At 42.2% G+C, this 24,621-nt stretch overlaps 1 protein-coding gene across 3 annotated transcripts in view; it reads right to left on the reverse strand.

Annotated features, from left to right (window-relative positions):
* The window catches only part of SNTN (sentan, cilia apical structure protein), a 61,845-nt gene that overhangs the window by 35,644 nt on the left and 1,580 nt on the right, over nt 1-24,621 (reverse strand). For 2 of the 3 annotated variants that reach the window (XR_006057159.2, XM_027958205.3), the window contains exons 2-3: nt 24,571-24,605; nt 16,636-16,775 (exon numbers count right to left, since the gene is read on the reverse strand). Coding sequence is in view for 2 of the 3 variants with exons in the window: in XM_027958205.3 (XP_027814006.1) it covers nt 16,636-16,775; nt 24,571-24,605 (175 nt within the window). In the remaining variant the exon portion in view is untranslated. Of the gene's footprint in view, nt 1-810; nt 12,553-16,635; nt 16,776-24,570; nt 24,606-24,621 lie in introns of those variants that run through there. The other variant, XM_004018347.6, reaches the window with a different exon arrangement.

A 24,621-nucleotide genomic window follows, 5' to 3' on the forward strand; every position in this document is an offset into this window, starting at 1 on the left:
TAGAGCTAGAAAAAATTTGTCCAAAAGTTCAGGGGGTAAACAGCTCTCACCTTTGCCCTAAACACTGACTCTATTAATCCATCGAAATAACCAGATCCCCCCAGCCTCCACACCATCATGGTAAGAGAGGTTTGTTCTAATTGGTATGTAGGGAGGAAGTGCTTTTAGTCTTATCTGTGGCTCAGAGTGTGTTAAGCCAGCTTCAAATTAAGTTCAGAAATGCGAATGTTGTCTTCCCTTCTCTCAGCTTCTTCTTCTTCTTTTTTTAATCATAGAATCACAAGTGAGAGGTTGGAGTATGAGTCTGCATATTTAGAAGAGACACAAATGCAATTTCTATAACTAACCTCCAGTCTTCAAGGGAAAAAAAAGCTGGCATAATCGTTAAGCAGAAACGGTGGGTGAATTATATTTCAGAGCTTCAGGTTCCATTTAGCCCAACCCACTCACCCAAATAAAGCCAGAGCTGTTTGCAATTGAATATCAGGTCATTGACACTTAACCATGTTTAATTTGTTTGACATCCTGGATGGTAAATCTGCATGTAAACCCAGTGTTATGCTCTGCATGTTTAGGTCTGGATGATAAAGCTGGACAGTGGCATTTCATCATAAAGTGTGAAACAACAGGTGGGAGATTAATGAAGCAGTTGGCACTTCCAAAACATTCTAGAGTGACTGTTTCAGCACCGTGTCCTAGGGTTCATAATTACCTAGAGAAACGCAGTTGGAACAACAGACTCATCACCAATCTGTTGACTGCCTGACAGAGTACTTGAAGAGGCAGGAAAATCACTGTTAAGAACAGAGTCATGTGAGAACAATCTTAAACTTGTTGAATATTATTAGTGTGACAAGATATATAAGGAGCAACGACAAGCACACTGGGACAGGTTTTGTTGAAGGCTGTTTTTAGTTCAAACACTTATTTGGTTTAGAATACATATATATATAGCCAGAGAAAGCATGGAATAGAAATACATACATCATATACATATACCACACATACACACATATGTAATATATAAATATACAAATAATTATAAATACATAATAATATATCCTCCTATCCTCACGTTTTAGTTTTTTGGTTTACATTGGCATCCTTGGTTGACTAGCTCATCTGGGGACTTGTGTGGGTCCTTTAGGCATTTTGTGGTCTTATTTCTCCTGGGCTTAGATTTCTGTATGATCTCCTTCACATTCTTACTGAGGTTAAAAATTTCCTACTTGGGAACAATGCAAGTCCTCCCATCACCTTTCCCTCAAGAAGTGTATCCCTTAATCATGTGCTTTGCAGAATTATAAAATGACACTTGTTGCTTCAACAGGTACAAACACCAAGCGCAATGGAAGACTATTAAAAAAACAGTGGGGTGAGCACAAAGACAAACACATCACAAACATAGCATCCTAAAGCAAATATCTAGTGCATGTATCTGCAGCAGACTTTGTGAGCTGTCTCCCAGAATCCACTCATTCCCTGTGCCTGAGTAACAGAATTCACTGTGACTAAATCCCCTGCACTACAAAGTGCAATACAGCAAAGCACAGGGAAACGAGATCTGTCTGTAATCATAAGAGCAAAAACCAAAATTAAAAAAAGGGAGTGAAACACAAACAAAAAATCAGATCATGGGAATGGTGCAGGAGTACGTTTAATTTAGATAATTCCAGTTTTCCAAGAGCTGTCACTTATGTTTTCTCCTTTGAGCTTTTGGACCACCTGGTTGGGAGAGTCAACTCCAATTTTCTCACCTGTATATTGTGGACCGTCTGTCTGCTCTAGAAGCAGTACCAGCAGCTCCTACTATCACTCGGTCCGGGGTGCTACATTACCCCTTGTTGTTTTCTCTTACCCTGTCCACACTTCTGTAAATGGTTCCTTTGATAATGCCTCCTTGGCTAGCCTGCTTGTGTGTGTTAGCTGTGCCACGTGGGGGCCTTGATCGGTACAACAGCATGTCTAGTGGTGGGGAGTGTGCAGTAGAGTTGGTTCCCCAAACCAGGTGTTTCTCTGGGCACAGCCCTGTCTCATCTCCTCCCAGCATGTAGAAAGGGGTTGTCAAATAACAGTTGCATGAATCTTGCAGTGTGTTGGCCAAAAGTCAGCAGGAGAAAGAAATGAATTGCAAGCTATTTATCACCAGTAGGCGATGCAATCAAGCCCCTTCATGATTTGTAGTACAAAGTAGGCTTCCACAGGAAACATTTATTTTAGCTTCATCATTCCTTCCTCCTAACAGTGTTTACTCTGCAAAATGCCTCTCATAATTTCCTTTTTTTTAATATTTTTTTGGCAACTGCATCCTCTTGTCAGTATTCTCTTTTGTGCCAAGAGCACACACAGCCTCAAAAATTCCAACTTTTTCAGAAGAAATATGACTCTATTAATTACTCCGTGAAATGAGACTTCTGAAACTCAGCTGTAGGACAAAATAAGAACCTGAGAAACATCATAGGAGGATGAATGAAAGATTTTACCCAAACAGATGCTAGAAAGTCAAAGTTAAGATACTTTCCTAACAGCAACATCCAGAGGCCACCAATCCCACCCATCCATCCTTCCTTTTGTCCATCCATCCACTGTATATGTATCAGTTGCTTGGGTATTAGATTGCGAGTCTAAAGGAGCAATAGTGAGCAAGACAGACCTGGTTTCTGCCCTCCCAGAGCTTATGCTGAAAACATGTATCTTTATAACATCAGCATCAAGCACCAAGGCTGGCTTCATGGGTGTGACATACTCAGCACATAATACGTAGAAGGCTTCCTTATTTAGTTTAATGCTCTGCTGTCACCATTTTGAAATTCTTAATAATTACTGAGAATTCTTAATAATTGATGTACAAAGTAGGCATTTAAAATGTGCTCACGGAATGAAAGAATGAATGCCTGGCATTCATTAGGAGGTCAATAAATTCAGGTTAAGTGGGCATATCAGGAGGGACTATTGTCCTACCGCCTTCAACTTCAAAAGTAAAGAAGGGGGAGTGGGGTCTTGCCACCAGGACCACTTCCCTTCTTCCCCCAGTCTTCACACCTCTCTAGGCCCTTGATCAAGAGTGGGTAGGATCTATTTATTTCAAGCTGCTATTTAATTTTTTCTCTTCCTGTGCCATGAAAAATTCTTGGCATCAGGCAGCCTCAGGGCAGCACTATTTTTATTTCACCAGCAGAATAATTAAATTCAGGCTCAGTTGATTTTCCCCAGCAGAGAGGCTGTGGGCAAAACGGGATGAAGAGGCTGCTACAGAGGGCTTGTTGGAATGGGTTCCAGAGGGACTAGACACAATGATCTGAGTCACATTTACTGTGAATCCACATCAGGAGGAGGGAGCGAAGGCTTTGCTATCACTCAATCAGACCTTTCGGCTCAGCAGGACAGCCACAGTCCTGTCTTAGAATCTTAGAGCTGGATGGAGCTGTAGGAATGATCCAGACTGGGGGTCACTAAACCATAGCCAAGGACCAAATCTGGCCAGCTGCCTAGTTTTGTAAATGAAGTTTCACTGGACCCTAGCCATGGCCATTCATTTGCATATTGTCTATGGCTGCTTTCAAGGTACAAGAGTGAAGATGCTGTCACAGACCATATGGCCTGCAAGTCCAAACATATTTATTGTCTGATCCTTTATAGGCAAAATATATCGACCACTGATCTAGACAAGGAACGCTCATAGCATATAATGTGGGTGCTACTAGTCTTCCAGGACTCTCTATTCAAAAGGATGTTGTGGTCAAATACATTGGGAAAATGCATGAACCTTATCTCCCCTCTTAGAACTTCACAAACTCCAACACCCTACTGCAACAGCCCCTGTGCACACTGCATCCAAGCACTGCACACTCTGACTTTTGTACACACCTGTGGCTCTTGTTATTAGTTGTCTTTGCCTCCTGACTCAGGGAGCAGGACAAACTGGGAGTACTGGAGAATTAATGACCTCGAAAGCAGACTTCAGCCAATGATGGACAATATAAGGGAGAGAATTTCTTAGCTTCCTTGCCTATTGTTGTGCAAACTCTGGAGACATGATCTACACTGAATCCCAGAGCTCATCTGTGGGGCCAAGTCCCCACTGCCCACAGGGGTCAAGCTGCTCATGAATGTACACTTTACTGATGGGCCTCTCTTCCCCAAGTGCAGTTCTTTGAAATCACCTCCCAGATGAACTCATTCTATTCTTATCTTTAGGTTGTGCTTCTGAGGGAGCTCAAACTAAGATATCTACCAATTAAAGGCTCTGAGAAGTCCTGTAGTAAATGTATACACACCTTCTTAATTTGGTCTTAAAGGCTTTTTTTTTTTTTTTTTTAAAGTCTGGCTTCTACCCAACTTCCCAGCCTAATGTTTCTCAAGTCTCCCCTACTTAGCTCAAGTTTTTTTTTTTTTTTCAATTTCTGATCCCACTATATTCTTAATGATGTTACTATCCCCTAAGGTGACAGAAGAACTCATGTGTACTGAGAAGATACATGCCTAGCATAAACATCATCTGCTACAGAGTGACACTCAAAGTCTCTAACTCATATGACATCTGCCTAGATCAATGGGCACAAATGCTGGTTGTGAACATGGGTTGTGTACATGCCAATGAGTGCAATCAACCCATCTTCCTAGGATACAGACAAGAGTAAGAGCCTCGCTTCTCAGGCTGAGGTACTCCAGGTACAGCTAATAGGATTTCTGTGATGACATCTTCTTCCAGAGTTTTGGCATCAGCCTGGGGGCAGCTCAGGCCTGTTGAAATGAAGATCAGAACTGACATCGTGAGCAAGCTGGCTTTGTGTGTAGGCTCAAGGTGCTGACAAAAGCCTCCCTTTCTTCTGAGCCCAATCACCTGCCTCTAGCTTAATTCCAGAGGGGTTTCCAGAGTCAAGTTCTCAGTTCATTCTTACATGCTCTCCCAGAGATTAGAAGTGATTTCCATTCTTCACCTCTCCTCCCTTTCTGACTTCAGGGAGGGCATGGGTGGAGGAAGTCCGGCATGGACAGTTCATGAGCGATGAGCCACACTGCTCTGGCATTTAATGTTTTCACTGTTCCACATATGCTTTTCAGGGGGCAGTCAGAGCTCCTCCATTGAAGACCAGAGTTTCAGGAAAATCGAAGTTCTGCTTTTCTCACTTTTAATTTCATCATTGATTTTCATTAAGCCCTTCAGAGGCCCCCGGTACCTCCAGCCTTCTTCCCTTCAAAGAGAGAGATTTAGAGAAAGCAGCCAGTTTCCAGCTTTCAGAGACTGCTTGAGACGCTGCTGCCTCACGACTGTCCTGCTCCTGAGGTCCTCTGCTCTTTACCCAGTGAAGGGGGCAAAGGTTACTTGGGATTAACCTGTTGTTTAGTCGCTCAGTCGTGTCCAACTCTTTGTGACCCGGTGGACTATAGCCTGCCAGACTCCTGTCCATGGGATTCTCCAGGCAGGAATACTGGAGTGGGTTGCCATTCCCTTTTCCAAGGGATCTTCCTGACCCAGGGATCAAATCTGCGTCTCCTGCATTGCAGGCAGACTCTTTACTATCTGAGTCACCAGGGAAGCCTTTACGTGGTCCCACTGTGGACTGCAAATCTGATTCAGGTCAAAGCATAGCCTTTCAGTTAAAAAAAAGAACAGAAAACTACAATGCAAAGCAGATGAGGCAGGTTGCTGAGAATATAAACATAAATTATTGAATTTTGAAAATGCTTTATCTTATTACACACACACACACACAAAAAGGCTTCCTGGTGGCTCAGCAGTAAAGAATCCACCTGCAATGCAAGAGACACAGGAGACCTGGGTTTGATCCCTGGGTCAGGAAGATCCCTTGGAGAAAAGAATGGCAACCCACTCCAGTATTCTTGCCTCAAGAATCCTATGGACAGAGGAGTCTGGTGGGCTACAGTCCATAGGGTTGCAAAAAAGTTTGACATGACTGAAGGAACTGAGCATGCACATAAATGGCTGAGGTCCCCAAGTCAGTAAGACATAGAAGGGTCTGGAGTGCACTTTGTGGCTCTGCCCCCAGATAATCACAGCTGGAGGTGGCTCTGAGGTCTGAGCTCCTCTGTTTTGTCGGACTGTCCACTCCATGTGGGGTCCACTGGCCCCAAGATAGTGGGAATGCTTCACTCTGTCTTTGATCTTGAGAGTATTCTCTGCATGGCTGATTTTTTGGTTCTGAGATAAATTAAAGCAAAAGCAGTCTTAAGCTGAGTGTAGATCTTCATTCTTACCGATTTTTATTAGTAAAAGTAGCAGTCTTTGTAATAAGACCAAGGTTGCTCATCTGCCAGGAAAGCACATCATGCTTTCTTTTCTTCAGCAAGACATTAGCCTGTATCCAAGCAAGCATCTTAATGTTCCCCCTTTCTACCTCTTCTGTTTGAGAAGGACTCATTCACTCATTAATTCGTTTATTTCATATTCATCGAGCACCTCTTCGGTACTATTCTAGGTGTTGAGGATACGATACAAAACAGGCAGGGCTCTTGCTTTTAAAGATGTTACTGACAAGCCAGTAAATGGCCACATGAATTGTGTGACTTACGTAGCACTTTCAAAACTGATATAAATCATAGCTACAGATTTTTAAATCTACAAAGCACTGAGAAACCATCAGTGTTTCTTTTTTCTTCTTTTCTTACTCTCTAGGATATCTCCTGCTTTCTGACATTTAGCCCTCTGTGTATTGGGCTTATACCACAGCCTGCCAAGGTTAAAGTTAGAAAAGAGAAGTAGAAGAGATAGGATTTTAAGTCATTAAACTTTGTCCATATACTCACTGGCACTTGTTATGATTTTCTTTAAGTCTTGGTTAATACAAAAGGTTATTTCAGAATGGAAAGGGATTTGAGGAACATCTAGTCACAGAGCCCTTTCACTAAGTAAGGAAGAATCTGAGACATGGAAGGAGGTGAGCAGGAGCAGACCTGGGAGGGAAACTCAGGGTTCTATCCTTCACATCAGCATCTGCATTCCTCCACCTACATGTGCATGTTGGGAACAGCCCCTTTCCCTTCCATGGCCTCCCTCTTGTCGTTTATACTTTCTTCAAGCAAAACCATGGGCTAGCTTGAAGCTAAAATCACGCAGATTTTACAATCCCACTGCCTTCCCCCAAAACAAAAATTCCTTCTTGAATGACATAGAAAGGCAAGGAAAAGCAAGTTATATTGTTGCTGCTTCCCCTCTAATGCTTCTTGATTCCCTGTGGATTCCAGAAATGTGAGCTGCTGCAGCTTCTCTTCCTCTGCCTCCTTTTCCTCCTCATTTTGGAGAATAACGTGCTGTGACCACGTATAAGCCTTAAGTCACGGCGATGCTCTCCTTTGGGTAGTTTTCTATCCACTCGCCATTACAGAAGGGAGCCAGACTGCTGCACAAGAGGGATGTGGGTTGGACACCTTGGTTTTTTCTACCACTTACTGCTCTGTGGCCCTGGTGAATCACTCGACCTCTCTAAAGTTCATCCTCTTTGGTGAAATGGAGATAACAATACCAGTCTCTTACAGTTATTTAGGGAATTAAGTAAAAGGCCATCTATAAATATTTGGATGTAGTAGATGTTCTATTAGGGGCAGCCATGGTCAAGAATAATGATAATGACCATCTGTCTAGAATGAGGCAAATCAGAATGGATATTAGACATGTACACAGGCCCACTTTATATTCCTGGTTTATGTACTTCCTTAACTCTCACAGTGACTTGTCTAAGAAAACAGGCCCCATTTGGATCCCAACTTTAGATCTGAAAAAACTTGAGGCTCACTCAGAAAAGGTGGAGGGCTTTCTCAGGGCCCCAGGGCTGGTGATGGCGAAGCTGGGACCAGAGTCCAGCCCTCTGCCTGGTGCTCTTCTCCAGGCTAGCGCTTCCTCCAGTGGCACAGAGCTCCCACCCAGACCATCTGAACGCTCATGTGAAGTGGAAAAAATCAAAACCACGAACAGCCTCTAGTTAGTTATAGCTCATGTTTTGTCACCAAATGAGTATGAAAAACTTTAGCGTTCACGGTTCTTAGATTCGTGATTTTGGATGAAGTATTGAACACATGGGGCAGGAATGGCACAGGGATGGAAACCACGCTGAGAGCCCACTTTACACTAGGCTTCGCTTATTTCCAAACTGCAACCCCTCTCCCCCACCAAAAGATAAAAGAGATCTGAAGCCATGTGTCCTAGACTGAAATTAGAGAAACTGGCACAATGTCTTTCAGGCCTGAATTCACTGGGTTATGGTTGTCTCTTGTCCATGGGCTGGATGGACCTTTGCCAGATTCTGGAAACTGGCCTTCCCGGCCCTTCTCAGAGCTCAGAATTCAGCTAAGGACTCTCTTCAGCTCTACCAGTGCCAAAGGTCACCTGATGTGCAGGACTCCTGTTCGTTTCCTTCCAGCCCTTTCCCCGTTTCTCACTAAGGACTGTTTAAAGCACGATTCCTGATCTCATACTGGGACCCTTTTTTAGATGCAGTAATAAAGAAAATTAGGGGTTCTAGGACTGGGTATGTTTCTGTCATGCTCACCAAATTGCAAGCGTGCTCACAGCTCTTGTACAGGAAGATCTTAACTATATTTAATCACAGGAAACTTCCCAGGGAAGCTCAGGTTACCTCCTTTTACAGAGAGACAATTCAAGAAAGGTTTCACTTGGAATAACAAAGGAGATAATTCCATCCAGTTCTCGTGTTTGCTGCGCCTGTGCCTGAGAAGCAAATAACACTGCCGTGGTCATCCAAGTTACGGATTTTGTATCAGAGATTCTTATAATTTCCTCTGTCAGTCATTTCATCCCTAGCTCCTCCCTCCCTTCTTTGAGAACCTGTCCATATACTTTGCAGGGAGAGTTCCCACAGACCCTGCTAAGTGGGCACATGACTTTCATCCCTGGCCACAAACAGCTTGATCTGGAGTGGCCCCTACTTGAATTCAGCCAATCAAGTTCTTGTTCCTGGGAACTGGAATTGGCTTTCTGAGATGCTCCTGAGTGTTGCCTGAACATTTCGAGAGAGATGTCAAGTCAGTGACGAGAACTTTGTGTTTGGCTTTTGGGCCAAGAATCAGGAAAAAAAGGCTAGTCAAGAAGTAGAGATACAAACAGAGGGAGAGGTAGAGATGAGGGAGGCAGAAGTAGAGATAAACCAATTCATTTAAGATACACTGAAAGCAAAACCTTGACTTTGTTTTCCATTGCTGTTTCTAATATTTTGTAGACATTCATTGCATTCTCTGCCCTTTCTTTATTTGCCACTGGACTTTGTAGATAAATACAACCTGTGCCATTTTCCTTTGTGTGTGTGTACATGTATGTGTGTATGTAATTCCTGTGGGCTTTGCTGTTTGCAATGAAGGAATCTCATGACAGATTTCCATCCATAATCTCACCTGTGATGACCAGTAATATTTTCAAGATGGAACCTTTGTTCAAAGAGTAGAGATCGTGGTCCTGGTACTACAACCAAGAGGGGAGGTTTCTGTGGACCCAGTGTCTTAGCACAGTTGTTCAGTTGCTAAGTCGTGTCAACTCTTTGTGACCCCATGGACTGCAGCATGTCAGGCTTTCCCGTCCTTTACTATGCCCTGGAGTTTGCTCACACTCACATCCATTGAGTCAGTGATGCCATCCAGCCATCTCATCCTCTGTCCTCCCCTTCTCCTCATGCCCTCAATCTTTCCCAGCCTCAAGGTCTTTTCCAAAGAGTTGGCTGTTCCCATTAGGTGGCCAAAGTATTGAAGCCTCAGCTTCAGCTTCAGTCCTCCTAAAGTCTTAGGGTAAAGCTCATCAATTTGTCTGTCACTGATGCTTCTCAAGCTTTTGCTCTGCTTTCATTCTTTGCACTGGGCTAAAATAGATTCTATAAATGATTTTCCCCTCAGAGGATAGTAACTTCCCATCTGGAATGGAGTTTCAAAAATCCTTATGGGGAGCCCTGGGGTTGGAATGGCTCCAAGATTCTTCCTCACAGCATTGGCCAGGGTCTCTTTTCTCCTTCCCTGAAAGGTGTGAATTTGACCTTTTGATTGGTCACCAAGGTTGCCATATTCGGCTACATTCAACTAAGATACAAAGGGCTTGGATGGAGTGCATCCCACAGATTCTATTTGAGGAATGCCAAATGGCTCTCCAGGCCCCAGCTGGTACCACACTCTCTCTCACACAGTGCCTGAAATGTGCACAGTTATTTTTGTTGAATTGTAATACTATTGCTCACGATGAAGTCTAATATTAAAACAAAATTGACACTGTCCACAAGGAGGGCAGAGAACTCAGCAATCTGCCTGCTGTGTCACTTTGGAAAATCAAAACCTCGGTGCTTCGGTTTCCTCATCTGTGAGATGATAATACTAATACCAACCTCAGAGGGTTATGATGGGAATTGAGTTAATATTTATGAAGCACCTGGCACATGAGTCGAGTCCTGTTGAATGCACATTCCTTCTATGAAAATGGTGACAGAGGGTAAAGTCTGAGGCTTTCCCTGACAAGGAAAACGTGTAGACTTTTGAACTTAGACTAAGGTTTGGAAAGTAAGGAGGGCTAAGGGATCTGGTCTTGGTGGATTTGGAACACTACAGGATGGGATAACAGGCTTCCTAATGGTACACTGGGAAGGAATCTGCTTGCCAGTGCAGGAGACACAAGAGACATGGGTTTGATCCCCTGGAGGAGAAAACGGCAACACACTCCAGTATTCTTGCCTGTAGAATTTCATGGAGAGAGGAACCCAGTGGACTACAGGGTTGCAAAGAGTCAGGCATGACTGAGCACACACAGGCACATGTGTGTGCACACACACACACACACACACACACAGAGGATGAGATAACACTTCTCCAGACCAGGGGTGGAGGTTCTCCTTTGGAAAGGATCCGTTAACATGTGCCTCTGAGGCTTACAGTGTTGGGTTGGAAGGAAAAGGGAAGGTGAGGGAGGTAACTTAGGAAGCTACAATAAATCTGGAATGAATTAAAGTCTTGGTGAAAGTCTATCTCAAAGACTTAGGCATTGACTGATGTGTGTGTATAATTTAAACTCAGGAATTCAGGTATAGCCACAGGGAATGTGTGACCTGAGGACACGACCATTTTTAGATCATATTCTCAAGGAGTTGTTGGTTAAATCATGGCCAGAAGTTACAAAGATATTGGGATTTATGGGGTTTTAATTCATAGATAGGGCTTCCCCAGTGGCTCAGCTGGTAAAGAATCTGCCTGTAATGCGGGAGACCTGGGTTCCATCCCTGGGTTGGGAAGATCCCCTGGAGAAGGAAATGGCAACCCCCTCCAGTGTTCTTGGCTGGGGAATCCCAGGGGTGGGGGAGCCTGGTGGGCTGCCGTCTATGGGGTTGCACAGAGTCCGACACGACTGAAGCAACTTAGCAGCAGCAGCAGCAGCAGCAAGTCATATATAGGGCTTCTCCGCCCGTTCAGCTGGCAAAGAATCTGCCTGCAATGCGGGAGACCTGGGTTCAATCCCTGGTTTGGGAAGATCCCCTGGAAAAGGAAATGGCAACCCACTCCAGTATTCTTGCCTGGAGAATCCCATGGACAGAGGAGCCTGGTGGGCTACAGTCCACGGGGTCACAGAGAGGTGGACACGACTGAGCGACTAACACAACAAGTCATATATAGGCAGAATTCACAGAAAGTAAAATTCACCTCCCTTTTGTGTGTGTAGTTCTAAGAGTTTGACAAATGTGTGCAGTCATGTACCTATCACCACAATCAAGGTATGGAACATCTCCATCCCCCTAAAAGTGCCCTCATGCCCATCTGTGGACAATTCCATGTCCTACCCACAGTCCTGGCAGCCACTGATCTGTTTTCTTCCTCTTTCAGTTTAGCCTTTTTCAGAAGGCCAGTAGATCTTTTCTGACCTTTGATCCCAAGTCACGTGATAACAACTCTTTCAGCAGCCTGTAGCCCTTATCACAATCATAATTATACTGTATAAGAAATTGATTGATAAAAGGTTCACAGTCTGTCTCCTCTTTTGAGACTCTGGCAGGCATGTCTGAGGGCAGAGACTGGCTGATTCATTACTTTGTCCTTAGGAATACCATCAAGTAGAAGCTCAATACACATTGTTTGATGAATGAATGAGTGAGGGGCTCAGTGACTATAAGGGAAGTGCTCTAAGACACTGACACAGCAAAAGCAATGCAATATTTGGTGGTATCAAACCTATTATATTCTAAAGCATCAGAGATTATATCATGTTATTTAAACATTCCTGAAGAGTGTGCATAGATTTCTGTAGTGACAATGGGTCTGAATATTAGCAATCAGACCCACCCTAGGCAACCCCAGGTACATGATCAGTACCTTCAATTGATCAAAAATAAAATGAAAAAAGTTTAAATCATTTAACATTGTATTTTGTCATTAATTTGCCTATTTATTTAAAGCTGATTATTGTGTAATTTTTACACTCCATATATTTTGGAGCAAATCTGACGTTACAGTGATGCTTAACAGTAAGACCATGAAATCCTCAAAATCCAGCTTATTTTCTGTGTGTTCGTCAAGTTCAGAAAGGAGGTCTTTGTACCTTGCTTTGGTTTCTTGCCCCTGTAAGAATGAAAAGTAAAAAGCCTAATTCATTGTGCTGCCCTGGTTTTATAGATAATAAGCAATAGTAAACATGTTATTAACAACATGTCAAGTTGCTACCAGCACTACTAGTCAAGCAATGTGTTAAATCTTTTCATGGGTTATCTGAGTGCTCACAGTGACCTTATTGAATACATATTATTTTCCTACCCTACAATGGAAGGCCAGAGACTCAGTGAGAATAAAGTAATTTGCCCCAAACATCCCTGGTGGCTCAGATGGTAATAGAATGTGCCTGCAACACAGGAGACCTAGGTTCAATCCCTGTGTCAGGAAGATCCCCTGGAGAAGTGAATGGCTATCCACTACAGTATTCTTGCCCAGAGAAACTCATGGATGAACAGCCTGGCAGGCTACAGTCCATGGGGTCATGAAGAGTCAGGCATGACTGAGCAACTACCACCGCATCATCACAGACAGCTATGAGTGTGGAAACAGGATTCACTGTATTGGCTACCTGATTCTGGAGTCCTCACTCAACCGCTAAGCTATACTACCTCTCTACAAATACAGTTACTGTTATGCTTTCTGATTTTCAAATTACAATCCCTTTGTCATTGGAGGTATCCACTATGTGAGCTACTGAGTTTGATTATCCAGAAAAATGAAGTAAAATATGCTAAAAGAAAGTATGTGCTTTGAAAGATTGTTCAGCACTTAGCTTGATCATAAATCAAACCAAAGTTCATCAAACCTCAGAAACAGATTGAAGGAAAACCTGTGAAAAGCACATAAATGGAGAAACTGTTCAGTTCCAAGCACAGCTTGTGAAATATCTTCCCAAGTGGCTTAAAAACACATTAAGGTCATTTGATTCACTGCATTTAGTTTAACCCCAAACCCTCACTCATGTGCTGGCTGTAAAAAAGCTCATTGCAGCAACGACTAAGGCACTTAGAAGTGATGATACATTCCTTGCACAGGCTTAAGACCTTCATCTTTTCTAGGCTGCTCCTCAAGAGGCGACACTTACCAGTGAAGGTGGAAGGACCTATGTCTGCCTCCCTCAGGTCAGAGATGGCTGGAGGTCTAACTCCTCTCTTTTTGCTGTGCATTTTAAGAGCACGGAGCTGATGGAGGTCCAGTCTTTTGGGCCTGCCCTGCCATCTTGCTTTTGTATCTCCTTAGCAGTGCATCTAGGTGCTCAGTTTTATTATCTGTGACTGACTCAGGGGGATAAATAAGATCCCCCAAATTACATTTAGGCTTATGAGGAAGGACATGTTCCTTTCAGACCCCGGACCCAGCCAGAAGGTCCAGCTCATTTTCCCAGAGAACCCTGCGTGAGGATTTAGAAGGAAGCCCAGTTGGTTACGGAGACTCTTACACTCACTGTACCTGCCTTCGGCACTCTCACAGGGCAGAGCAGGGAAGGTGGTCCAAGACAGCATTCTGCCATGACACTACATGTCTGGTAGTGGGACCACGCAGTGGGACCACTGAGACTAAGTGCGGTAGGGCTGAGCAATCCCCCCAGGTCCCTGAAATAAGTCTCTACTCTCTTTCGGAGGAGAGGGTGGGATTGCCCTGTGATCTGGCTTAGTCTGCTGCTAGAGAGCCCGGAATCGGCTGCCTTTCCTGGGTTTAGTCTACACTCAGTGGCACGAGGCTGAGATCTTTCCTGGCAACTTTGGTTTTAATTCGTTTCCTCTGATGTTCTCAGATAGTGGATCACATCAGGATGAGACTCATCCACTAGGTCCTCATTCTCACACTTGTCAAAAGCTCACTGAGGACTTGCCAAGTACATGCAGTGTTCTTTTTCTCGCTGAGATCTGTCTCTTTTTTTTGGCCTCTGATGCAAACTGATGATATAGGATTTGCTCTCCCACCCTCTCTGTAAAGATTCCCCAGAATTTTGGATCTCTTGTCAAATCTTATCTGATGTTTCTGGCTGAAAAAAAAAATAGCTTAAAAAAATTATTGCAAAAACAATATGTGTTTAGTATTGGACATACAGAAAAAAACCCCAGAAGAATGTAAAAACAACCCTTTACCCTATTACCTAAAGATAGCTAACTATTATTAACATTTCTTTTCAGTCATTTTTCTTTGTCTCATACAGTAGTCTCGGTCTCTCTCTTTACACACACACACGTGCACAAGCTTTTTTTTTACTTTATTGTGGAACAATGACAAATATAACCGTATATATTTAAAGTGTACAATGTGATGATTTGATACATATGCATTGCAGAATGATTACCAAGATCTAGATAATTAACACATCCATCACCTCGCACAGAATTAATGTGTGTGGTGACAATGCTTATGACTTACCCTCAGAGACTCTCAAGTATGCAGTACCTTATTACTAACCAGTCATCATGCTGTGGATTAGAGCTTCAGAACTTATTCTTCTTATAGCTGGAAATGTGTACCCTTTGACCTAAATCACCCCTTTTCCCCAGCTCCTGGCAACCACCATTATATTCACTGTTTCTATGAAACAGGCTTTTAAAAAATTCACTTATTTGTGGAATAAAAAAACAAAAAACACCTCACACATGCTCTTTGGAAATAATCCTAGGAAGCTGTGCCTTTGACCCCGACTCCCCAGTGGATGGCACCGTATGTAACTGTAGTACACTAAAACCATACACATATTTATATTTTAAAGGATCTATAATATTTCTCCTTTATGTATTTCAGAATACACATAGAACCTGAGAGATTGTTTCCTTTTAAGTTTTTTCTCTCTCTGCCTACCATTAAATGTTGGTGGTTTAGGTTCAGCACGAAGCCCTCTTTTCTCCTTACCTATTGTCCCAAGGCTACTATTTTCTGAAGTTTGGACATGTACAGCTAGTAGAATGTAACTTGATTTTAGGTGATGTGAGAATAAATATTAGATAGGAATGTACAGTCAACTATGTTTTTTACTATCTTCCATTTCCACTCACTGAATTTACATTTAGAATAGTGATCAAGTTTCTATATAAAATAACTTTAAGTAGAGTGTTAACTTTAAAATTTTCTAAGTAAATTTTAATACAGGCTAGATACAGGAAAAACACTGAAGATAGGGGACTTTCCTGGTGGTCCAGGGTCTAAGACTTCACACTCACAATGCAGGGGGCCTGGATTCAATCTCTGGTCAGGAAACTAGATCCCATGTGCTGCTACTAAGGCCTGGTGCAGCCAAATAAATGAAGAAATACTTTTTTTAAAAGAAGTACTGAAGATAGTATCAGGTGACTGAGGTTTGAGAAAGATGCCTCTAGATCATTTAGGTCCCTCCCTCTGGTCACTCGCTTAATACAGATCTCTACTCTGACCATTCTGCTCACATATCCTATTGCTGTCTGAGTTTATCAACTTTAAAGTTTCAAGGACGCCTTAAGCTGGACACAAGCTGGCAGAACTCATCACCTGCCCCCACCTCCCACCCCACCTCCAATCTGATTCTTCTCCAGTCTTTCTCTTCTCTGAAAATGGATCCACCATCCATTTCTTCCCACAGTCAGAACTGACATATCATTATTCGCTCCCTCCTGTTCTTCAGCCCTCACAGCAGATCCTGTTCATTCCACCTTCCAAAGGCCCCTTATACTTGCCACCTTAGCCCAAACCAACGTCTTCTTGTGTTTGCATTCCTTCACCACCGTTCCTCTCTTCTTTGCCCCACTCCCCACCCTCTTGGAGTCTCATCTCTTACTGCAGCTGGTGTAATTTCTTCCTCGGGAATTAAGAAGCCATCCCTGGCTTCCTCCTGCCCACAGGCTATGCCTCTGTAAGACACGACTTCTCACCCCCTGCCCGGCTTCCTCCCTCATTGCTCTTACTTCCCTCCCGCTTTTCACTAACACTTACTGGACCTCAGATTTCTTTGACATACTTTACATCAGATTCCCTACTTGGAATGCCACCACTCCCCACCGGCCCTCACCCCTAGATCACTCTTAATCTCATTTTTCACAACTATAATTTTCCAGGAGCTCTTTTTTGACCACCAAGCCCAAAATGGTCCCTCTGTTTTACTCTTTCATGCCAGCTGTTATGGTATGGCTCACATTTCTTGGTGCCTGTTAATTGTCTTACCTCTGTGAAAGTCTTAAATTGGGTTTGCAGCAGATTTTTGGCAGTAGCTTTTCTGAGTTTACCATCAGGGTCAGAAGAGTTTCTGAAAACCAGAGCAGCGGTGGCAATGGCTTTTTCCAGATCTGAGCCCTTGCGTAGAGCTGTGAGAGAAGAAATGTACAACCGTGTAGCCTAGGTTAGAAATGACCCTCCCAACCATCAGGCTCCTCCTTCCAGGGGAACAGAGCTGGAAGGTGTGTCAATGTAATCCTGACCTTTGGCTTTTTGCCACCTATCTGAGGGTGGAATGCATCTAGTGTTTGATCCTGGACTTTTAAACAATGGAAAACCAAAGTCCCTTTAGTAGAAAATAAAATTAGTAGAATCAGGATGAGATTTAGCCCCTGCTTGCCATATGCACTTGGGAAAACACCTGACCTGTCTAAGCCTTGCTTTTCTGATGTGTAATTTCATTTAGTTAGTCAACAGATATTTACAGAGCATATACTCTGTGCCTGGCTCAGTCCCTGGCATTAAGACACTTCACTGAGTAAGACAAAGTCCTTCTCTCGTGGAGTTTATATTCTGTGTCAGAGCATCACACAGGACAGCGTGGTAAAGGAGAATGACATCCCGGACAAGTCCTCTGATATCACGATAGATAAGGGATCTCTTTGAATCACAGCCTCAGTCACAGTGATCTTCCCAGCTGGTTTCTCTGGTTTAAAGTGTGGTGCTAATTCAGTCCTTTCCAGTGGGGAACACACAATGACACCCGAGAACTACAGGTTCAGTGAAGAAAACCCTTAGCCTCTCTGTTCCCTCAGCCCTCAGTACATCCTCTATTACAGAACTTCTCCCACTTTATACTTATTACATGTTTGATCATCTTTCTCTCAAACTGAAATGCAAGCTCCATGAGGCCACAGATCATATTTTTTTTTAAAATCACTATACTCCCAGTGACCAGCAAAAATGCCTAGCTATGAAGTTGTTGTTCAGTTGCTAAGTCATGTTTGACTCTTTGTAATCCCATGGACTGCAGCACGCCAGGCTTATCTCTCAGAGTTTGCTCAAACTCCATTGCATTGGTGATGCCATCCAACAATCTCATCCTCTGTTGCCCCCTCCTCCTCCTGACTTCAATCTTTCCTAGCATCACTGTCTTTTCCAATGGGTCGGCTCTTTGTATCAGGTGGCCAAAGTATTGGAGCTTCAGCTTCGGCATCAGTTCAGTTGTTCAGTCATGTCCAACTATTTGCAACCCCATGAACTGGAGCACACCAGGCCTCCCTGTTCATCACCAACTCCTGGAGTTTACTCAAACTCGTGTCCATAGAGTCGGTGATGCCATCCAACCATCTCATCCTCTGTCATTCCCTTCTCCTCCTGCTCTCAATCTTTCCCAGCATCAGGGTCTTTTCAAATAAGTCAGTTCTTCGAATCAGGTGGCCGAAGTATTGGAGTTTCAGCTTCAGCATCAGTCCTTCCAATTAATATTCACGACTGATATTCTTTAGGATTGACTGGTTTGATCTCATTACAGTCCAAGGGACTCTCAAGAGTCTTCTCTGCAGGTGCCATTAAATGCTGTTGAATGAATGAACAGGAAGAAAAGAAGAGAAAAAATCCAATAGCTTTCTGCCCAGGTAATGCGCAACAATCGTGGATTCAAAGAAAGATGATCAGTCTGAGCACTGACTTCTGTGTTCAGAACATTTTTGTGTTCACTGACTGTGTTCCTGGTAATTCCTGAGCTGCTCAGACACAATCAGAAGTGGCCTCTGCCCTCATTGATCTCATAATCTAGTGGGATAAGAAACAGTAATCAAGAGGATATAGATGCATACATATAGGTTTGTTTTATATATAAATATATATATATATAGATAATTGTTTCTCTATATACACACATATGGTGCACATTTACAACACATGATGTATGAGGCAAAGAAGGTATAAAGATGGAAAAAAAACCCCCAGAAAATTACAGAGTGGGTCTGGGAGAAAAAGTACTGATATTTATAGGTGGTCTTGGAGGCATCTCTAGGCAGATTATTATTTAAGCTAAGACCAATATGAGAGGAAGGACCTGTCAGTAAAGGGTGGAATGGATCAGCCTGAGATAAGGGTGGTGTTCAGAGTCCAGGCTCAGGAGTGCCATATGTGAAGGCTCAGGTCAGGAGTATGGCACACTGGAGGAGCTGAAAGGACAGCTGTGACTGGAGTCTAGAAGCTGAAAGTGTTTGTTTAGAAAGGTGGGTAGGGGCTAGACCATGCTGAACTCCTAAGTGATGGAAAGGAATCAGGATGTTCTTCAATGGTTAAAGAGAAGGCATTGAAAAGTTTAGGTTTTTTTTTTTTTCTTTCAATTAAAGTTAAATGGAAGGACAACAGTTAAGAGGAATGGGTGAAAGGAAAGCGTGTGTGGACTTTCTCAGTTTTTACTATATCTCTGAACAGAACTCAGACCAAATGGTGAGGCTATAATTTCTGTCCATAAACATCTGCCAAAACATTTTAATCAAGGTATTGGCCTCCACTGCAGAATATCTTGGATGTTTACAGTTTTTGGCTATTATAAATAAAGCCTGTAAGAACATTTGTATGCAAGTTACTATATAGACATGATTTCTATTTCCTTGGAAAAAATGTCCAAGAATACAGTTGCTGGGTTATACGATAGGCCCCTTTCTTGTTTTTAAGAAACCATAAACTGTTTTCCATAGTGGCTATACCATTTTACAGGACCATGGGCTTCCCTGGTGGCTCAGATGGTAAAGAATCCACCTGCAGTGTGGGAGACCTGGGCTTGATCCCTGGGTTGGGAAGATCCCCTGGAGAATCCCCATGGACAGAGGAGTCTGGTGGTCTATATATAGTCCATGTGGTCACAAAGAGTCAGACAAAACTGAGCGACTAAGCACACACACAGCAATGTATGAGAGATCCAGCTTTCCTTTATGTTTGCCAGCATTCAGGGTTGTCACTATTTACTATTTTAGCCATGCTGATATGTGCATAGTGACATCTCACTGTGGTTTTAAATTGTATTTCCTAACGGCTAATGATGCTGAACGTCTTTTCACGTGCTTATTTGCCATCTGTATGTCTTCCTCAGTGAAACATTTATCGGTTCAGATCTGTTCATGGATTTTGCTCACTTTCTAACTGAATTAAAAACTTTTTTTGAGGTTTGAGAGTTTTAAATTTTTCAGGATATAAATCTTTTTTAGGATATGTGATAGGCAAATATTTTCTCCCTGTCTTTATATTGTGTTTTTATTCTCCAATGGAGTCTTTTGTGAAGGAGAAGTTTTTTTTTTTTAATTTTTATCAAGACAAATTTATCAATTTTTCCTCTTATGAAAGATTTTACCCTAGGTATAATTAAACATGGTATAATTTTGTGTTCTACATTTAAATCCATGATCCATGTTCAGTTAATTTGTGTGTAAGATATGAGACTTGGGTAGCGGTATATTTTTTGTAACCTGTGGGTGACCAATTGTTTCAGTACCAACTCTTAAAAACTCTGTCCTTACTTTGTTGAATTATTTTTGCATTTTGATCAACAATCAGTTGAGCATATTAGCATGAGTCAATTTCTAGGTCCCTTATTCTGTTTCACTTAACTGTGTATTTATTCCTCTGGCAGCCTCATACTATTTTGATTCCTGTAGCTATCTTGTAAGCCTTGACACTGAAGATTCCTCCCACTGTCTTCTTTTCCAAAATTATTTTGGCTATTTTAGGGCTTTCTCTTTTCCACATGAAGTTTAGAATAAGCTTATCTGTTTTCAAAAAAAAACCCTGAATATTGTGGTATTTCATTGAACTTAAGAGAGCAACTTGGGGAGAACTGATGTCTTCCTGAGGTTGACGCTTCCAACCCATGAACACAGTATGTCCTTCCATTCATTATACCATTTTATAGATGAAGACAGGATCTGATCTTGCTGAGGACACACCACTAAGTGACAGGGCTTAGATCTGATTTCATGTTGAAAACATAAGCCTCATGGAGACAGGGATGTTTTTGCCTGTGGAATCTTCAGCACTTAGAGAAGTACCTAGCATGCAGGAATTGCTTCACAAATATCTATTCAATAAATGTCTGTGGAGTCTGTATCCTCAGCCTCTTCGGCCTTGATTTCCTCTTTCGCTTCTGATCCTCAGTCTCATTTTGACCTGTTGCTTCTGTCTGCTCATCCAGTGGCTGGCCCCTCATCTAGCCTACTATTCCAGCCTCAGAAAGTTCTCTGTCTTTGGGCTCTACGTTGAGCTCGTTCTCCTCCCCTCCTTATTCACCTCTTCCCTTCACTTCTGCCACATCTTGAAACCTGTATTTAAAACTCAGATTGTCCTCAGTTACCCAAGATTTTCCTACTCATCAAAATACAAAGGAGATGGCATATTTCTTGTAGCTCATGTCTGTCTTTCCTCAGCAGAGGTATACATGTTTGAGTGGGTGGGGAGCTCTACGATGGTAACCTTGAATTTGAATGGCTAAAAAATGAACTTTGTATATAAATAGTTTTGTTTTAAACAAACAAATTGTTTAGAGGAAACATCTGAATTCCTTAAGAGGTAAATATCCCTTCTGTAATTTTTGCCAGTTGAGGTTTTTATTAATAACTCGTAATAACTAGAGAGGGCATTAATTTGAGCTGTTCTACCAGGTCTGAGACTTCTCAGGGGACACAATAACCTCTTCCTCTCCTGAATGTGCCCTTCTGGCAGGGAGTGGGTGAATTTCCAAGCTGTGAGTGAGCCTGAAAATCATGACGGGCACTTTTCTTGTTTACTATGTGCCAGATGCCTTTTTAACATAATCTTATTTAATGCTTTGTAAAGCCAGAAAGGTAGGTGCTATTTGTGTCTCAATTTTGCATATTGGACACTGACACATGCAGAGGTTAAGAATCTAAGGTCACACTGCTCAGGAGTGGCAGGGGCAAGATTTCAAAGTCTGTCTGCCTTCAAAGGCCACAGAGAGATCTGCCAGTTTGGAATCAGTCCTTCCAAGAGTGTCGCCACAGAGGCTGTGGAAACCAGACGCCCCCCAATCCTCTGATGAAGTCCAGTTCTCCCGCATTTGAGAGGGAGACTCCATCTGGACTAGCCCACTTCTTTCCCTTCTCCTCCATCCTCGTAAACACAGCATGGCTTTCACCCTAACTGCAAAATAACATATGCTCGTGGTAAAAACAGAACAAGAAAAACATTAAAAATAAAAGATAACAAGGAGCTCCGGTTATCCTACCGATACTGGTGATACTTTGCAAGGCGTTCTGGTTTCCTGTTTTTATGGTTGAGTTCTTTCCTTAGTAATACTCAGCATGTTGCTTCCTGATTCCTGTCCTGTCTGCCTCATGGAGTTGTGAGTGAATATGTGAAAGCATATTGTGAAGGGTGAAGTGCTATTAAAAATGCAAAGGCTCGATGTTTGTTTTTTGGCGTCTGTTATCAGCTCTTGCCTTTGGAGTGGAGGTGGTGGAGGGGGTGTTAAACCAGGCACTCATGTCCATCTCTCCTGTTAGTTTCTATCTCACTTTTTACCCTTTAATGATACTAATCTGTCTGTAGTTTCTTATAACCCTATCTTCCCAATAAGTTCTTATTGCCAGGCTCTGTCCTAGTTCTGGGGCGAGAGAAGTAAGTAATATTAAGAGAACAATCCTGGAGTTTGAGTTCTGAAGGACAATAGTAATGAATGACTATGAATTCCATGCTCTATATGCCAGCCACTCCTTTATGGGACATATATGATTCAACTCATTTACATCTGTCCATCCTCTCAGGTGGTCCCAGTATCATCTCTGCTTTATACATGAGGAAACTGAAGCACAGAGAGGTTAAGCAGCTTGCTCCAGGTCACACAGCAGTCTGGCCCCTCACCATGATGCATACAGTCTTTAGACATTGTTTTTCAGGCAGTGTATTCTCAAACCCTGGAATTGGGCTACATGCCCCTCCTTTGTGCTCTACTTCCCTAAACATTAACTTGTCTGAATCCTCACATTGAAACACTCTGTTTATCAGTCTCAATTTCCTTCTACATCAGTGTTGTCCAAAAGAAATAAAATACAAACCCCAATTATAATTAAAAATTTTCTAAGTAGCTGCATTAGAAACATTACAATAAAACAGATAAAATTAGTTTTAAAATATATTATTTAACCCAATATGTCAAAATACAACTTCAGCCTGTGATCAACATGAACAAAGTATTCAGATGTTACTTTTTTTCCCTACTAAGTCTCTTACATCTGATATGTATTTTACACTTATAGCACATTTCTATTCAAACTAATTGCATTTCAAGTGTTCCATATCCAGGTGGCTAGTGCGTATCATATTGGACAGTGCAGCTTTAGAATATATGTTCCCTGAGGGCAATCATTGCATCTTATTAATCTTTGCATTCATTCCCAGGCCCTAGCATGTTGTAGGCCTTAACATATGTGTGCTGGACTGAACTGACTTGAACCTGAGAACCATCCCTGCCTCTTTCGCCTCAGCTGCTCTAGAATGGGGAACCCTAACCATGAAATATTTCATTTAGTGAGTTCCTAATATTTTAGTGTAGTAGAAACACAACTCTCATTTCTATAAGGGATCAGAATGACCTTAGTTTAGAACTCCTATTATTATTTTGCAAAAGATCTACAGGAGAAAAGTGGCTTGTTCAAGTTTGCATCAGTTGTATATGGCAGAACTAAAAACTGATCTCTGCTCTCTTCTTGCCAGATCAATAGTTTTCCCAATACTCCAGCACTTCTCAAATTTTCAACTCTAAATCTACTTTGGATGCTAGAGGCAAATATGTATTCAACCATCATTCCATCTACCTCCCCCAAAAGGTCAAGGGCATAAGTAGCAGAAGAGAAAATGTGGCTTGGTCCTGACTTCTATTCCATGACTTAGCCCTGTCTTATTTCACCGAATAAAACTCAAAATTACCAATGAATAAAACAAATTCTGGCAAGATGAACCCTGTTTATCCTGTGTTTTCTTAAGGCATGAGAATAAATGTGACCCAAAGGTCTAATATAAGGAGTCTGATACTAGGAATGATATGTGCGTATATGTGTGTGTGTGAGTGTGTGTTGGAGGGCAGTGTGGATGATAGAACTATGATCCCCCCTCAACCTCCCAGAGGGGGTTGTTATGTGAGAAATGTCATGTATATTCATCATGTCATAGACATGATATTTTCTCACCGACAATTATCAAAAAGTGCCTGAAGTTCTGAAACAGAAATCATGGATAACTTGTGCTACAATGGTGTAAAAACAATATTTTTGTCAAGAGGAAGATTTATTTAAATAAAAATATTAAGTGTCTCCTTTGGAAAAATAGACCAACCATCTAAGAGGGAAAATAACTACAATATAGTGGGAGCCAGCTGTACTTGTTATTCTGTAAACAAGCCACATGTTTTGGGATAAGATAATGACCCAAGTATATGAGTGCATCTTTTCTTTCATTGTTATTTCCATTGTTCTCTCTAAAGATAGTTTACGTATAAAGTGAAAGTCTAAAGGCAAATGTTTACACCTCGGGAGTTTGGCATACTCTATTTTGCTCAATCAACAGAGGCAGTTGGGGACTGACTTTGTTCTGAGTACCACTGAACATTCATGCATCAGATGCTGATGGTCTTGCTCTGGACACGCTGCAGATGCCACCTATGGAGGGCCATCTGGCCACGTGGGATGAACACTAAATTAGCAGTCAGGGATCCATGCACCTATTATAGCTCAGCCTTTAAATTTGGGTGAGTTAATTCCTGTCACCGGACCTCAGTTGCCAAATGTTTAAAAAGGACATTATAAATGTTTGATGCTTTATATGTAAGTTTGCTTATATCACTGCCCTATTATTTTTAACTCTTGGCATGCTCTCCTGGTAGAGAAGCAACACATACATCTCCATCACCCCAGGCCTTACCTTTTATTGAAGCCAGCTGTTTGGATATTGAAATGCTGCCAACAAAACAAA

Source organism: Ovis aries, chromosome 19 (assembly GCF_016772045.2).
Source record: "Ovis aries strain OAR_USU_Benz2616 breed Rambouillet chromosome 19, ARS-UI_Ramb_v3.0, whole genome shotgun sequence".
In the NCBI taxonomy this organism is placed as follows: domain Eukaryota; kingdom Metazoa; phylum Chordata; class Mammalia; order Artiodactyla; family Bovidae; genus Ovis; species Ovis aries.